This window comes from Thrips palmi, unplaced genomic scaffold (assembly GCF_012932325.1).
Source record: "Thrips palmi isolate BJ-2018 unplaced genomic scaffold, TpBJ-2018v1 HiC_scaffold_4, whole genome shotgun sequence".
Taxonomy (NCBI): Eukaryota; Metazoa; Arthropoda; class Insecta; order Thysanoptera; family Thripidae; genus Thrips; species Thrips palmi.
This window is the reverse complement of record NW_023144631.1, coordinates 5171827-5186638: the sequence shown is the minus strand read 5'-3', so window position 1 is coordinate 5186638 and position 14812 is coordinate 5171827. Positions and strand designations below refer to the sequence as shown.

General features: G+C 45.2%; 5 protein-coding genes across 12 annotated transcripts in view; 3 read left to right on the top strand and 2 right to left on the bottom strand.

Moving 5' to 3' along the window:
* Positions 1 to 4376, bottom strand: part of LOC117649058 (AN1-type zinc finger protein 6) — a 34864-nt gene extending 30488 nt beyond the window's left edge. For 3 of the 8 annotated variants that reach the window (XM_034391442.1, XM_034391448.1, XM_034391449.1), the window contains exons 1-2: positions 4175 to 4327; positions 3002 to 3154 (exon numbers count right to left, since the gene is read on the bottom strand). The gene's annotated coding sequence lies outside the window, so the exon portion shown is untranslated. Of the gene's footprint in view, positions 1 to 3001; positions 3155 to 3501; positions 3521 to 3837; positions 3856 to 3953; positions 4106 to 4158 lie in introns of those variants that run through there. The other 5 variants (XM_034391443.1, XM_034391445.1, XM_034391444.1 and 2 more) reach the window with 5 other exon arrangements.
* A 327-nt stretch (positions 4377 to 4703) lies between these two features.
* On the top strand, positions 4704 to 5673 carry LOC117649061 (migration and invasion enhancer 1). The gene is made up of 3 exons (XM_034391455.1): positions 4704 to 5095; positions 5233 to 5333; positions 5417 to 5673. The coding sequence occupies exons 1-3, from the start codon at positions 5052 to 5054 to the stop codon at positions 5578 to 5580; spliced, it is 309 nt and encodes a 102-aa protein (XP_034247346.1). The 5' UTR covers positions 4704 to 5051; the 3' UTR covers positions 5581 to 5673.
* A 357-nt stretch (positions 5674 to 6030) lies between these two features.
* Positions 6031 to 10774, top strand: LOC117649181 (inositol polyphosphate 5-phosphatase E). The gene is made up of 9 exons (XM_034391677.1): positions 6031 to 7299; positions 7378 to 7748; positions 7825 to 7942; positions 8016 to 8238; positions 8409 to 8627; positions 8705 to 8866; positions 8940 to 9073; positions 9152 to 9330; positions 9433 to 10774. Exons 1-9 carry the CDS (start codon positions 6577 to 6579, stop codon positions 9545 to 9547), a joined length of 2244 nt encoding a protein of 747 aa, XP_034247568.1. The 5' UTR covers positions 6031 to 6576; the 3' UTR covers positions 9548 to 10774.
* Positions 10775 to 10913: 139 nt separating this feature from the next.
* Positions 10914 to 12692, bottom strand: LOC117649182 (dnaJ homolog subfamily C member 9). The gene is made up of 5 exons (XM_034391679.1): positions 12467 to 12692; positions 12019 to 12171; positions 11829 to 11945; positions 11514 to 11725; positions 10914 to 11413 (listed from the first exon to the last, which is right to left on the bottom strand). Exons 1-5 carry the CDS (start codon positions 12558 to 12560, stop codon positions 11186 to 11188), a joined length of 804 nt encoding a protein of 267 aa, XP_034247570.1. The 5' UTR covers positions 12561 to 12692; the 3' UTR covers positions 10914 to 11185.
* Positions 12693 to 12924: 232 nt separating this feature from the next.
* Positions 12925 to 14517, top strand: LOC117649183 (FACT complex subunit SSRP1-A). The gene is made up of 5 exons (XM_034391680.1): positions 12925 to 13135; positions 13266 to 13336; positions 13425 to 13581; positions 13786 to 14073; positions 14155 to 14517. The coding sequence occupies exons 1-5, from the start codon at positions 13013 to 13015 to the stop codon at positions 14260 to 14262; spliced, it is 747 nt and encodes a 248-aa protein (XP_034247571.1). The 5' UTR covers positions 12925 to 13012; the 3' UTR covers positions 14263 to 14517.
* The last annotated feature ends 295 nt before the right edge of the window (positions 14518 to 14812 follow it).

The window sequence follows — 14812 nt, the reverse complement described above, 5'->3', positions numbered from 1 at the left end:
GGAGCGTGGCGGGGCGTGGCGCAACGCCGAGCCCGAGCCGCCACTGCCCTTGAGTCCCGCCTCGGCCGCCACCCTGCAAAAGCCAGCGAGGGCCAGCTGAGGGCAAGCGCGGATCCAGCGGGCCTCGAAGCCACACTCTGACCCTGGCGGTACCCTGGCGGTAGGCAAGAAGTGCTATACTACGTTGCCCCTCCGTCAGGCCGGCTCTGGATCCGCCACTGGCAGGGGCCCATCGCCCATAGGCCGGCCGAAACACGGGTCAGGCACGGTCACGTCGCGGTCACGCGTGCAGTTCCGCCAGCCTCGGCCGCCTCGGCGAGCAGCAAACAAAACAAGCGGGCGGGCGGGCCGGGCCAGTCCGGCCAGTCGCATGACCACCTCGTCCGCGTCGGCGCTGGCGCTGCTAGGCTGTTGGGCGCGTCGCCTGTCCCCGCGGCGTCGCCGGGGTGAAAAACCACTCCTGGCGCCGCCACACCGCCGCGGCCGGGCGGCACAGATGTGTGTGTGTGCTTGTATATATATACAAAAGCTCGGTGCGACGCGCGGCGTCGGCGCTGCGGCGCGGCCAGCTGTTTGTGACAGTCACCCGGGCACGTGGCCCCAGTGGCCCCTGTGGCCCTAGGAGCGGCGCGGGGCTGCTGCGGCCACGCCGCGGACTGTACCGCCACTTGCGTCACGAGGCGGGGCGGGGGGGCGGGGCGGGGTGGGGTGGGGTGCGGATGGGGAGGAGCATAGGCGAGCATCGCGCCCCAACGCCGGCCTGTCGAAACAACGGCGCGGCGACTTCAATGAGAATCGCCGACCCTCTGTCGCGGATAGAACGACGGATCGACGGACAGATGGACAGATAGATGGACGAGACGGACAGACCAGCGAGAGAGACTGGGGGGGGGGGGGCATCGCGGAAGCCAATTTTCGGACGTCGCTCCGTCCTCGCACCTGCGCGTCTGCTTCAAAGGCGGGCACACGAGCGGCGCACGCACACGGACGCGCGGAGGGAAGAGGAAGCGCCGAGCAAGCCAGCAGGCGAGCAAGGCTGCCGACGAGACGAGCGGCCTGCAGACTCATTCCGAGAGTCGTTTTCAACGCTGTTTCTGTCTCTCGCACCTCTGCGGGACGCCCCTTGAGTGCGAGAGAGACGGCGACGAATGCGACGCTCGGAATCAGTCTGCTGCTGGCCGGCCGCGGGGACGGCGAGCTCGACCTCCGCCACGACGCGCCACCGTCGAACCTGTTGGCCACTCAATGGGGCTCGGCCAGGCTCGGCCAGGACTCCGCTCCGAAAACCCGTAATGGCGAAATCCCCGGCCGGTCAATGAGACGCCCCGTCCGAGGATTAGTGGCTCGGCCTTCCCGGAGATTGCCTAGCCCAGCCAGTCCGCCGAGCGACCCGCCGTCTCCCTCGCTCTCGTGGGGCGTCCCGTCGGGGTGCGACAGAGCCAGGGCGAAAACAGTGTGCTGGCCGGGGGAACGGCCCCAACGGGCACGGCCAAGGGACGACGGCGAGCAAGCAAGGGACACGGCTATCGCTCGTCACATCGGGGCCCCGACGACGGACGGCCCGAAGGCTTGTTGCGTCGCTGTCTCCGTCGCACACGCGAAGCGTCTCGGGAGCGAGAGAGACAGCAGTCTTGGGAGTACGTACGGCCTACTCCAAGCAGCGACTAAACGATCCTACGGGATCAGGCGGCTGTCGCAGGCCGAAGCCTCCGCGCACCCTTCGCTTTGGAGTATACAGTGCGCCGCCACGCCACGCGCCGCCACTACAGGACTTCCCCGGGCCGAGCGGGCAGGACTCGGGGTGGCTGGCCGCCGCTGGCCCCTTGGCAGTGCTTGGCAGCCCGACAGGCCGCGCCGCGCTGTCAACAACCAGCCTGGCGGCGACCACGACGTCGCGGGGCTGCGGGGCTCGTTCTGGCGTGGCGTGCCTCCGACCCGTCCAGGCCGGACTCCAGGCCCAACCCGTTCGCCTGGACTCGACTGGAAGGACTGGACAAGCCTGGAGCCGGAGCGTGGCGCTGTGGATCGCATCACGGCGTTCCGTTCCGAGAGGCCGGGCTGCCCGAGGGGCTGCCCGAGGGGCTGCCACTGCCACGCCTCGGCCCCACCCAGTCCCGCCGCCGCTCGCACTCTGTCTCTCTCGCACCGCGACGGCACACGCCAAGAGTGCGAGAGAGACAGAGCGAGAAGTGCGGGCAGCGGAATCGCTCAGTCCAAAGGCCGAACGCGTCGCCGACCAAGCAACCCCTGGCAGCGCCAAGTCATGCCGGGCAGCGCTTTGTCACTCACTAACTCGGCGATCTCGCTGCTGTGAATCAAACCGCGGGGCCCTGCTGGACCTGGCAGCCCGGGTGAATCACACATTGACACCTGCTGACGCACTGGCAACCTCCGGCCGAACAGCGCAATGCTAGTTAGGAGAGGGTGGGGAGGGGAGGGGAGGGGAAGGAGCGGAAGAGGGGGGCGGCAGCGGCAGTCGACGCGTCTGGACTTGACTATCGTACGAGTTCCGACGAGTAGCAACCAGTCCGTTGTTTGGCTCTAGTTCAAAATATTGTTCCCGCGGACCACGCACCCCCCCCCCCCCCCACACACACACACACACGAGCAGTGCGCGTGTTTGTGCTGGCGTTGTCATCAACACCAACTCACTCGTTTCGAGAGGTGTATTGCGCGACGCTTCGTCGAACGCCAATCTTAGAGTTCAATGTCCAGAGCGAAATCACGGACCCCATCATGAAGAGCCCAGATGTTGCACAAAGCCATGCATGGTGTCAATACGACACTGGTGATCCAGCAAAGTACATGTCAGATACTACAGTACCAAACTTGCTTCAGGATACTTGGATTGATTGCAAACTATCAACAAGAGGAATCGTCATGGCAATTGTTGAGCATAACTGTTGCAATAAAAATGCAGCAGCCGCTACCTTAATTTGCGATCCGATGATTATTTATGTCAAACAATACTAACAAATAGTAAAGAGGAATCAACACTCACCATCCGTATGTGAAGGGACACTATCATAAGATTTTAACGGCAAGAAGACCAATGGGGAACAACAGTCGAAGATTTAAATGAGGGCTGATATTAAGAATTCACTGCACTGCATCCTCATCCAGCCAGTCGCCACTAATTCATGCCCGCATGCATCTGAAAACAAACAGCAGAAAATTTATAAGTTTCCAAGCCGGAGAGACAAAAAACTAGGTACAACATTCTAATGACAATATGCGAATGATAGAATCATTGCGAAAAACAAGGAGACGCATCAGGTCAAACATAAGAACAAAACTACATATAAATCCTTCATGTATTGTTGACAAAGGAGATCATGTAACTACCACTTTCAAAACAAAGAGTCACAAATAAGCAACAAGTTAAAATTGTTTCCTGTGAGTTGAATATTAAAAGCCCTTTATCACTTCATTAAATAATGCATGATGAGAGGAAATATGCACATACTACAATACACAGAAAACAAAAACATTGCTTCGCACCTTGGCCCGTAATTTGATAAGAGTCCACCAGAGACCCTATGAAAATCTAGCAAAGTTGGCACAGCAACTAAATTACAAGTTTGCAGTGAGCACACTACAGAACTTATTCAACATGAGAATGCTACACACTATTGAGCCAATGAGTGAACTGTTGCAAGACACAGGAACAGCTGATGGACAGCCAGTAACCAAAGCAGCAGTTAAACGTGGCCAAAATCGACCAGGCCACTTCCTGCATGTGCACAAAGACTGCCCACGACGCAGGCTGCAACACGCCACTTCTACATCGGGGCTGAGCGACAGATACATCGACGAAAACGTGACGTGCTCCTTCACCTTTGTCAGGGACTTGGAAGTCGAATGCTGTGACTCAAAGCAGTTACGCAACAATAGCACGAGAACGAATGGGCACAGCAACGCAATAAAGTGCGCAACAAAGAGCCAAATTTTACCTCACGGGTCTACAACTTTACTGCACTGACAAGTTGACGAAACAACAGAGAAATTTTGATCATCCAGACATCACTAATGGAAAGAAAATGGCGTCTCCCATTATCTCCGAGCTCCCCAAGTGCTTCTCAACCACGATCAATAGCTGAGGAACTCGACGCACAGTTTCGACTACAACTTGAACGTGTAGAGCGACAATTCATCTACCTGAATAACAACTTACGTTGGTCGCAGAAAGGCAAAAATAAGGATAAAATGCAAAGAATTACCGATGACAAGGCATTCCTCTACACAACTGATACGACTGCTAAGTGCTGGACTGGTCATGTGACTAAAAGGAGAGTTTCTATTGGCTGCAGTAGTCAGCTGTTTTCGTTCCTAAATAGAGATCGATAGAGGCTTTAAAACTGGTTAAGGAGCGTTCTTTGGGGAACTTAAAGCAGCGGACCGTAGTTCTGATATTTCCGTGTATCCATTGACACGTGCATTAGCATGAGTAAAAATTCCCAAGTACGCCTTTTCCCAAAGTAATTTTTCTTGGAAAACTTCATGTAGCCAACCCTTGCGTATTTCAAGTGTGAACAAAAAGAAGATTGGAAAGTACAAAACTTAAGATTAAATAAAGAAAGCAGCATCATAAATATATATTTTTAAAAGAAAAATTTGAAAGTTCTGATTTAGACTTCTGGTGCCTCATGCCCATGTATCTAACATTACTTTTTGTGTTGGCCAAACCGAAGCAACACCCGCGGAATTTGAACTACTTGACAGGTCTTCGACGTTGTTACCAACAATTTTTGAACCTACCTATTTTTCGAGGGAAAACTCTGTAGCGGCTCTCAACAGAAAAACCTCTTGTGTCATTTTCGTGCCTTTATTTCATAAATTGTGCCTGTGTTCTGTGAACTGTTCGCGAAATTTAATCTACCATCCTGCAAAGAAAGGACGCCTGTGAATAACGTGGGAAACCTTTAGTGACAGTTCCATTTCGTCTGCTGGCATGTTATGTTTTGATGTTTGGGAGTGTTGTGGTGGTGTTAAGATTTTTCAAAAGATAAGATAACAGACAAACAAACAACAAGGTTGGGAGGAAGTAGTAAATGGAAAGGGAACAGAGCAAAGTAAATGTGCACGTTACGTATTGGTATGCATGATGCATTTTGACTGCTAATAAATAGTATAAGTGTTGATATTTGTTTACCTGCAGGTCTTCAATATTTATTTTTTTGTCCTCAGCAATAAAAAGTTGATGGTGATTGTTTTTTTTTTTCTTTTATGCAGCACTCCATGTGGAGGAAAAGCAGCCTTTGATGAGATGGCTGCAGCAATCCAAAACACTATTCCGACTGCAACAGTGACAGGAGCAGAAGATCATCGTTCAGGTATCCAATATTTTATGAAATTAGAATATTTAACTTTGCTTTAGACACTTGACATTTATCTAGTTTTTCTTGTTTCTTTTCAGGGGCATTCGAAGTGAACATTAATGGGCAGAATGTTCATTCACGTCTACAAACTTTTAGATATCCAGACGTTGATCGTGCAGTAGATGTGGTCAAGAATGTATCTCTTGGTGAATCAGTGCCGTCATCATTGGACTGGAGATTAACAGACTGTGCCCTATCATGATAACTGATGTAACATGTCCGTCTTTCATGTCACTCATACAGAATATTCATTATTTTTAACAATGTACAATAAAAATGAATACAGTAATTGGAATTATTTTATCTGTTTTGTCTGATTTTTCATCCCAGACTTAAATCTTAATTATAACCAGAACCACCAGAATTCATCATTTATGGGCACTCGAAGCAGCTTTGCGTCACATTTAAATATTAGCGGGATCCGTTGTCCTCCACAGGTGCCAACCCAAATCACTATAATTTCGTGGTCCGACCTGCACGAATAAGTAATGACGCCACCTAAGTGGTCAAGATTAAAAATATCAATAAACGTTTTATTCTTTCCCAAGGTCATAACCTGTATAAATAAAGTTAGCACGGCTTTTAAAAATAATGACAGAAAGGAGTTGGGTGGCAAGACTTTGTTTCCCTCCCCCTCCCTCCTTCCCCCTCCTCCCCTTTGAACGTTGTGTGTGTCTTGAGGCATAAACAAAGTTATTGATCGAGACCTTTTGCTCAGTTGAGCGTCATGTATGCGATTGCCCTTTTAGCAACCCACACCTAGAAACTAGATCAACCCGTCCCGCCCCTCGCGACCGTGCTCTCTCGTTTCAATGAACTATGTTTCGCGTTGATGTGCACCTGTCTCAAACGTCGACTGCTACTGGCCCTTGACGCTTCGACACCTTCGGGGAACAGGTAGTGGTGCGCTCATTCTACCTGTCACCTGTGTGGAAGGGACGCTTGACGCTCCCTTCCCGTCTGGCCGTCCGGCCCCATGAAACCTCTGCTTGTCACTCGGCCGCTGGCGATGCCGCGGGTCACTGCCAATGCCCGTGACCCGATGGCTAGCAGAAGACGAGCCGTCGGGGGCGGCCGCTGATCCATGCCTGCTTCATGGGGGAAGGTGAGACAGTGGCACTAATGGCTGTGGCGTCGATGACAACTGACCCGTTAAATTTCGGCCAGCTTGAAGCTATGGACCTGAGAAATATTGGAAATGAGGTTAAGTTCCAAGGACTGCTCATTGAAATGTTGCTACTTTGACAGAGCGTTGTGTGGTTTTCTTAAACGCCACAGGGGTAAAGTGGACTCTCATGAAATTGGAAGAAGCTGTCAATCAGGTAGCAACGATTTAACAATTGATGCCTCAGCCTCTGAAGTATACGAGGAAAGTGCTGTAACATTTGAAAAAACAAACAACAGACCAGATAGAAGTCTAAGGCGGACAGCTTTTGGGTGTTGTGCGATGTCGGACAGGTCTAATAATAACTCAGCACTAAGTGGAAATGCGTTTAGCCGCCGGAAGGATGACCTCACAAAGAAGGCTGCCAAGGCTAATAGAAATGAAAAGCCCGTCATGATGGATGTTTGCCTTCAAGTTGGTGAGGGCCAAATCTCAAATCCTGAAAATAAGTCTTCAAAAAATGAAACAGTCACTTCTGGGTCACCCACTAAAGAAGAGCAAGATCCTACCAATAATTTTGAAGCAAAATGTGAGGCTACTGGTTCTAGCATAGAAGATCAAGACAATAAATTTAATCAAGGATCTCCTAACAAATCTAGTCATGATTTACCAAAGGCAGGGAAGAGTTCGCCACAAAAATTGTGCTTGAATCATGAGAAAGTTGTTGTATTTGCTGATGACATGAGCACAAGTGACACGGGAAATGACAGCTCACCCCATACTCCAGATCATAATATCTCCCCTGATGATTCATCTGTGAGTATACTGGAAAGAAAACTAATGTTTTACCTAATCAATTATTTTCAATGCCATTTTCTTTTCCTTTTTTTCCAGATGAGACTTAAATGCAATCTACCTCTAGGGCTTCCTAAACAGACTCGCCAAAGACTCTTTTCACAGTGTCATTCTGCTGATAATCTTTTGCCATCATCAATTCATTCATCTCCTGGATCAACACACAGTGCTCCAGAAGCACCCCCACGTAGGAAGAAACGATCTCCTTCACATGATGCACTATTAGGACCAAGAGTTCGACCTTTATCTGTTGGCTGTGAAGGACCCTTTGATCACACCAAAAGTGCATCAAATGGAGGCGGAGAAACATCTTCTCATCAAAGTAATGGATCTACAGGAAATTTAGCCAGGCAATCTCTGCTAGCAGCTCAACTCTTGCATCTCATCCCAGCTAATAAAGCTCGAGAACGGTCAGTCTAATATTTTCTTAATCTCTCACAAGTCTATCAGTCCACCTTCTGAAGATACTTTATTTAAATGTTGCAGAAATTATCTACATGGAAGGATTGCTGCAAATTCTTTACTGGGAACATTGGAACTTGAACGAGTACTGCCTTCACGGACCATTCAAATCTTTGTTGGAACTTGGAATATGAATGGCCAGGTCGGTTTTAAACTCAAGCCGCTGTGATTCTTTTGCGCACTGATTTTAAAGCAAGTTTCTTATCTCGTCACAGGCACCACCTGCAGAGCTCAACGACTTGCTTCTTCCAGAAGAGCTGGAACACGTTCCAGATATCATGGTGTTCGGAACACAAGAAAGTTTTCCTGAAAGGTTTGAGTGGGAAGTTGGAATACAAGAAACAATCGGCCCATCACATGTACTTCTTCACTCCTCTGCTCTTGGCACTTTGCATTTGGCTCTATATGTGCGGAGGGATTTGATTTGGTTTTGTTCAGGTATGTCAAGGTCTGCTCTACTTTTTATTTTTTAATTCATAAATTAATTTTAGTTTTTATTATGATTAGATGATTTACGAGTGAGGACCTGGAAGTGTTAGAGACTGCTGTCATCCCATTAGCAGTAATTAATGTATATTATTTTTTAAAAAAATAATTTTTCTTTTCAGTTCCTGAGGAAGCTAGTTTCAGTGTTAGGCCAGGAACAGCATTCCGTACCAAAGGAGCTGTAGCAATTGGTCTTATGCTGTTTGGCACATCTTTCCTCTTCATAACATCTCATCTCACTGCTCATGCTGAAAAGGTTAAAGAAAGGCTTAGTGATGTAAAAAAAATTGTGCGTTCCCTGGATTTACCCAAGAACCTTCCATGTAGGCACAAAAATAAAGGTATGGTCTGATTTAAATCTTTATTTGCTTGCATATACTGTTTTCTGTGATCATGGAGAAAAATTGTCTGATTACAGATGTCACACAAAATTTTGACTGTGTGTTTTGGTGTGGGGATTTAAACTTCCGCCTTTCACAGCCACGAGCTGAAGTTGTAAACTGGGTAGAAAACCAACAGTTTCCTTTACCCGCCCCGTATAAGATGGAAATGGATCAATTAACTAACAGTATTCTCCAAGGTAGGTAAACTGTAAGATTGAAAATGGCTGAGGGGCTTCATTGTGCTGATTTATCGCCTGTTATGTCGAAAAGGTATGGTGTTCAGAGGATTTGAGGAAGGCCCCATCACTTTTAAGCCAACTTACAAGTATGACCCAGGAACTCAGATGTTCGATACATCACAGAAACAACGTACCCCATCATATACAGACAGGATCTTATTTAAGGTAATAGGTTAATCATATTTGTATGTGCATATTTTGATAAAATTTAAACCTATTAATTCTTTGTAAAATGTTCCATAGTGTCGACAGGCTCCCCGTCGGGCAAGCAGTTTATTAGGGGGGTCTTTACCTATGACAACTCCTTCAGGTGCACCATTCCTAGTATGCAATAAATATAGTTCAGTACAATCTGTGTGCACCTCAGACCACAAGCCAGTATGGGGTCTTTTCAGCAGTCATGTTAGACCAGGAATTGATACGTAAGTTTGCACATTCTATCAGTGAAAACTCAAAACAATTCTGTAAACAAAACCATTTGTGCCCAGTTGAAATGTTGAAATGTTTTCCTTCTCCATTTGTAGAATTCCACTTGCAGCAGGAAGTTTCAACAGAGAGGTTTATTTGGAAGGTATCAAAAGAAGAGCAGCTGCAATGGACAAAAGGGAAGGTGCCTCAACAGTGTGTTCTCTCCAATAATTACTGTGTTACTTTAAGAGAGTAACTTACTTCCCAGTGAGAATAATTCAAGACGTTTGATTTGCCATGCGTTTTCAGTTTCTGTAGGAAGTTCTACAGGTATTAGTATCCCTACCAAATCATTGGTAGCATATATTGGGTGAAAAATGTTTTTCTAGTCAGTCCTATACAGCAAGTGCAAACTTGCAACTCTTTTAGTTTTTCTTTATCTAATTAAATGCATGTTTGCCCTTTGTTGATAGTGGAGAACCTAAATAACCAACCTATTAATTGTATATGCACAATAACAATATGGAGTCTCAATATTGTTTGAATGCCTTTCGCACACATCATTATTGGAATGTGTTCAGATTTGTGTTTCCATCTGTAGAGCAAAGATTTTTCTACCCTTCAGATTTATAAGCCGAAGTCCTGTGATTTTTCTTAAACCTAGAGAGTTAAGTGTTCGTGATCCTGAATTGATAAAAAATAATTTGTGAAACAAAACCCTTAGATGTAAGGTTTGATGAAATGAGAAACAGTGTGCCTGAATAATATCAATGTATCAGCCTGACTGAATGTGAGAGTTGAAGTAAGGTGACTGAGCACAATTGAGAAAAATCTCTTGCACAATAGGATTTTCCTATGAAATTTTCATTTGAGTTACTGTTTAACCACCAAAGCAAGTATTATATATATTTTTGTTGAGCACTTTAAATATGCAAGATACATATTATTTTACTTTGAAATTTCACTTTAAAGTTATCTAAGTGAAGTGTTTGCCATGTACCTGGAAAATTCCAATTCATACAATACATTCTGAGTCATTATTGTTAGAATATTATGCTATAACAGTGCAGAGAGATAGTTACTCCTTGACTTCATTGTCTCTTTAGAAGCCATTTGTTTTTGAAATCCTATTTTTCTTAGAGGGAAGGGTTGAGCTAGATGTGGAGTAAATTCCAGAAGACTTCTATTGAATAAAGCAATAATTTTGGACAGAAAACATCTTATGAAGACTGAGACATATTCTTGCCAGGTTCCATTCAATTTCTGTGCAGTTGCTATCCATGAACTTGCATGGGAAACAATAGCACAACATTTCTGTGATTGGTGATATGACTCAGTCTTCAGTTATCAGGGTATTCGGTCTAGCTCATTTTACAAATTGTAAAACCAAGTTGTTGTCAAGGCAATTCATGTGAGACCTGTTGTTTTTCCCTAATAAAATTGCTGATTGCCCTATGACCTCCATTGAAGAATTAACAACAGGAGTTGAATAGTGGCCGCAAAAGAACATTCATCGATCAAAAATTTAGCAAGATTCAGCCACAGTTCACCATTATAATAAGTGCAGATGATGATAGGTAAGAAGTAGAAGCTAAGATAAGAAGAATGAATATTTTAATTAGCAATCTTAAAAATTAAAAAAAAAAATGTATAAATTCATATGAATGTCGGATTGTTGAAATCATGCAATGGTGCATGCACTAATTTCTTTAGAAAGGATAACTTCTTTTGCAAATATCAATTTCCACACACAGAGAAAGAAAGAACAGAAATGTTATCACCTGTTCTCATACCACAATCTTAACTCATATCTGCTTTAATTTAGAAATAGAAACTTATTAAGATAAGAGAATGTTGACAACCCAAAGGCTATTTCTTACTCTTAGTTGAGGACTTCTTTTTGGTTCCCTTGGAAGCCTTTGCCATGTACTTTTCTGCAAGACGGTCTAAGAAATTTTCACTATCCTGCAGCCTTTGACCCTGTCGAGCCTTAATAACAGCCATAAGACTTCCTTCGCCATCATCTTCAACACTTTTCTTTGTGTCCAGTTCCAGCTCAGCAGCCAACTCCTCAGCTTCTTTGGCTTCCTTCTCATACTGGAAAAAAACAAAACAAACAAGGCATATTAGATGATACAGGCAATGCGGGCAATGGCCAACAAGTTTCTAATCCTGCGAAAGTAATCACACAAATTACCCTTCGCTTTCTAGCTGCAACTTTTTTTGGATTTTCATTTGTAAACTTTTTGTAAACAGGTATCTCCCCACTGTCCATCAGAGGCTTGAGACGTTCACGTAGGCGGTCTTCCTCCTCAGTATTAGTAAAGGGAACAGCTTCCAAAATCCAATCCATTGATCCTTTCCCATGAATGTATGCATTCTTCAAATCTTGCAACTCTTCTGCAGAACCTAAAAAAAAAAAAAAAAAAAAAAAAAACACAGATGGTAACTTAACCACACTTAAAGCAGTAATGGAAAAATACCACAGATGAAACAGGGTCATCTTAAGTACCTTTGTACTGCTGCTCGTAATCTGTGATATCCTTAACAGTGATTTCCTTGAAGCAGGATCGCCAGTAATCACTCCAATCACGATCACTGAGCTCATCACTATCTTCCCCACAATCTCCTGCAACAACAAGCGAACAAGTAAGATTTTGTAGAATGACAACGAACTGGATAGGCTATGAATAAAGACAAACCTGTTTCATCATAAATTTGTCTCTTATCAGCATCGCTTAAAATTGAATGCACATGTCCAAGTACTTTGAATTTCTCAGTAGCCTCCAATTTCTTCTTTTCATCAACTCTGTCTGGATGAACGACTAGTGACAGTTTGTGGTACGCCTTACGGACTGCAACAAGAATTTAAGGTGTCATACAAAAGGAAGTGGCTTAAGGACAAGTAGAAGAAATAAGAGTGAAACAAATAGAATCCAAACACGGAAGAAGAGAAACGATAATTTCATTCATTTGACCACGTGTGCCAGGGTTAGTGACAACAACAAAATATTTTACAGTTTTAAGAAAACATGAATGAGGTATAGTTGTCGTAAGACAGAGACAATGAATAAAATGATCTGCATGCGCAGAAAGTGTGTTAGATCACAGAAAATAGCCAAGATGTGACAGGCCAAAGATGTCAAATACCTTGTTTGTCGCTGGCATCTTTCTTTATATTCAAAACTGCGTACAGGTCTCTGGTATCAAAAAACTTTTCACAAGAGTCTAGGAGAGACGGCATCTCGATAAATGGAAAATGAACGGGGTTTCGCGGAACAATCACACTAGAAATTTGGGAAACAGGCTTCAACACTGAAGACTTTACCGCCAACTGCCACCGACCTTTCACTTCTCTCTCACTCTTTGAAAAGGCCGTGCTGCTGACACCTAAATTTCTCATCCTGTTGTTTGGTTTGAACGCTTGAACTTCGTCGTCTGCTTCGGGCTTAACGGGCGCGCAATAAAAAAGTTCTCTTTGATTTTGATGACATCGAGTCAAGCGAGAAGATTCTTTTTATTTCCACTCATTCCTTGCACTCCGAAACGAGCCTAAACTTTCAAGTTCGAGTTTCCGAGCCGCACAGCGGTAAGGAGGAGGAGGTGGAAGGAGGGGAGGGGAGGGGTAAACGCGGCGGATGAACAGACGCAGACGCTTCTCTACTGCTGGCGATCGGATTAATTCGGCACTGAAAAATGAATGGTCCAGGCTCAGACAGCAATTCTGACGACACTGACGATGAAGTTGATACGGAAGAAGAAGATGTTTATAGACGGAAATATCAGCTTTTATTGGAAAGATGTGAAGTGCTCCAGCAGGTAATGAATGCTGTTGCTGACCTAACCTATATATTTGTTGATGTATCTTTGTTTATCATTTATAAACATCTTTTGCAAGTCCTTCTTTTCCTGCATACTCGCATTAATCCAGTACCCATCTCCTTTTTAGGACAACGAACGTCTTGTTCATAGAAATCAGCAAGTGAAGAAGCTCCTTCGCAGGAGTAGAAAAGAGCGCAAGTAAACTACTTTTGTGTGCCTGATTTTACTTACTTTTTACTATAACATACCCAGCCCCAAGCAATCATTTTATTTATTCATGTTGAAGGATTTTAATGGAGCGGCTTGACACTCATGGTGATAACTGGAGAAATGTACCAATTACTTTTGAACGAGAAGAAATTTCTACACTCCAGCAACCAGTGAAACGAGAGAAAAATTCTGCCGCTGCCTCAGGAGGGAAAGCTTCTGGAGCTGCAGGAAAAGTGAGTGTTTTTCTCATGTCATGTAGATTTTTGGCTGTGTACTTTGGGCATAGCTTAGGGCAATGTGCTTTTTCAGCAAACTTCAAGTTCCATTTCGTTCAACTGAGCACTTTATGGTGTATAATTGGCATCAGACCTGAACAAAAGAGAGTGAAGCAAGATTTTTAACTCATACCTTGTATTTTCATTAATTTTGCTTCTCAGAACCAAGCAGCAGGAGAGAAGGTACGCAAAGGTGCAAATAACAATGCATCGGGTACACCTAATTCCGGTCCCACTAAAAGGAAAAATAGTAAAGGGGACAAACCAGAGAGGGACCCCAATGCCCCAAAACGACCTGCCAATCCGTTCCTCCAGTTCTGTCAAGAACAAAGACCGCTGGCTGTATCTGCATCTGCAGCAGCAGGTGCTAATGGTGAGGGAGAGTCAAAGCAGGAAATCACCAGGCAGCTGGCAAGCAAGTGGAATACACTGCCTCCTCAAGATAAAAAGGTACCATACAACTCTGTCATTCAAAGAAAAAAATATTCTTTCTTATTATTTGCTAATTACTTTTTTCTGTCTCATTTTTAGATTTACTATGATATGTATGAGAAGTCAAAAGAAAAATATGCCGAAGAAATGAAATTATACAGTGCTAACAATAGAGCTAAGACTCCAAGTGACGATAACCCTAGCTGATGTTGTTTGATGTTAGATTGGCATCTACTGCAACTCTGTGATACTTCAATTTGTGTTCAGTTCATGGTGAACTCACACTAAAGCACCAAAATCCTAGAGTGTTTGGAAGATATATTTTTTTCCAATTTGGAATGTTGTACTTTAGTTTATGTATTTCTATTGCTCATTAACGTATATCTTATCATGTAAGGGGCAGAGTTATGATGTATGTAGCAATGAACAAACTGTGCATAGTAAACATGTGTTTTGTCTGAATATTGATTGTATAATTTTGTCCCCTCTTTGTCCCGTTGATCTCTGGAATCCAAAAATAGTCTGGAAAAGCTGGATGGGATAAGGGAGCTAATATGACTCACATGGCCGCCTGGGCGCCCTAGGAGGAAGTCCCTCAGGCGCGGATGCCGGGGGTGGGGGGGGAGGGGCGCGGCCAAGCCGCCTGAAAGGTAGGCAACGAATCGCACACTGCCGTTATACGTAGGCAACTTCTGCGAGACCCCCTCCCCCTCTTTTCCCCTGGATCCGCCAATGAGGTAGAAATGATTCCCTACAC

What these genes read in the sequence shown, in the direction of transcription:
- LOC117649061 (XM_034391455.1), top strand. Translation starts at nt 5,052, where the DNA reads ATGGAAAGGGAACAGAGCAAAGTAAATGTGCACGTTACGTATTG. An exon ending in AATGTGCACGTTACGTATTG is followed by an intron (nt 5,096 to 5,232) that starts GTATGCATGATG and finishes TCTTTTATGCAG; the next exon opens with CACTCCATGTGGAGGAAAAG. An exon ending in AGCAGAAGATCATCGTTCAG is followed by an intron (nt 5,334 to 5,416) that starts GTATCCAATATT and finishes GTTTCTTTTCAG; the next exon opens with GGGCATTCGAAGTGAACATT.
- LOC117649181 (XM_034391677.1), top strand. Translation starts at nt 6,577, where the DNA reads ATGAGGTTAAGTTCCAAGGACTGCTCATTGAAATGTTGCTACTTTGAC. An exon ending in GCTAATAAAGCTCGAGAACG is followed by an intron (nt 7,749 to 7,824) that starts GTCAGTCTAATA and finishes TAAATGTTGCAG; the next exon opens with AAATTATCTACATGGAAGGA. An exon ending in CAGACAGGATCTTATTTAAG is followed by an intron (nt 9,074 to 9,151) that starts GTAATAGGTTAA and finishes AATGTTCCATAG; the next exon opens with TGTCGACAGGCTCCCCGTCG.
- LOC117649182 (XM_034391679.1), bottom strand. Translation starts at nt 12,560, where the DNA reads ATGCCGTCTCTCCTAGACTCTTGTGAAAAGTTTTTTGATACCAGAGAC. An exon ending in ACAAATTTATGATGAAACAG is followed by an intron (nt 11,946 to 12,018) that starts GTTTGTCTTTAT and finishes TTGTTGTTGCAG; the next exon opens with GAGATTGTGGGGAAGATAGT. An exon ending in TTGCAGCTAGAAAGCGAAGG is followed by an intron (nt 11,414 to 11,513) that starts GTAATTTGTGTG and finishes GTTTTTTTCCAG; the next exon opens with TATGAGAAGGAAGCCAAAGA.
- LOC117649183 (XM_034391680.1), top strand. Translation starts at nt 13,013, where the DNA reads ATGAATGGTCCAGGCTCAGACAGCAATTCTGACGACACTGACGATGAA. An exon ending in GATGTGAAGTGCTCCAGCAG is followed by an intron (nt 13,136 to 13,265) that starts GTAATGAATGCT and finishes TCTCCTTTTTAG; the next exon opens with GACAACGAACGTCTTGTTCA. An exon ending in CTTCTGGAGCTGCAGGAAAA is followed by an intron (nt 13,582 to 13,785) that starts GTGAGTGTTTTT and finishes TTTGCTTCTCAG; the next exon opens with AACCAAGCAGCAGGAGAGAA.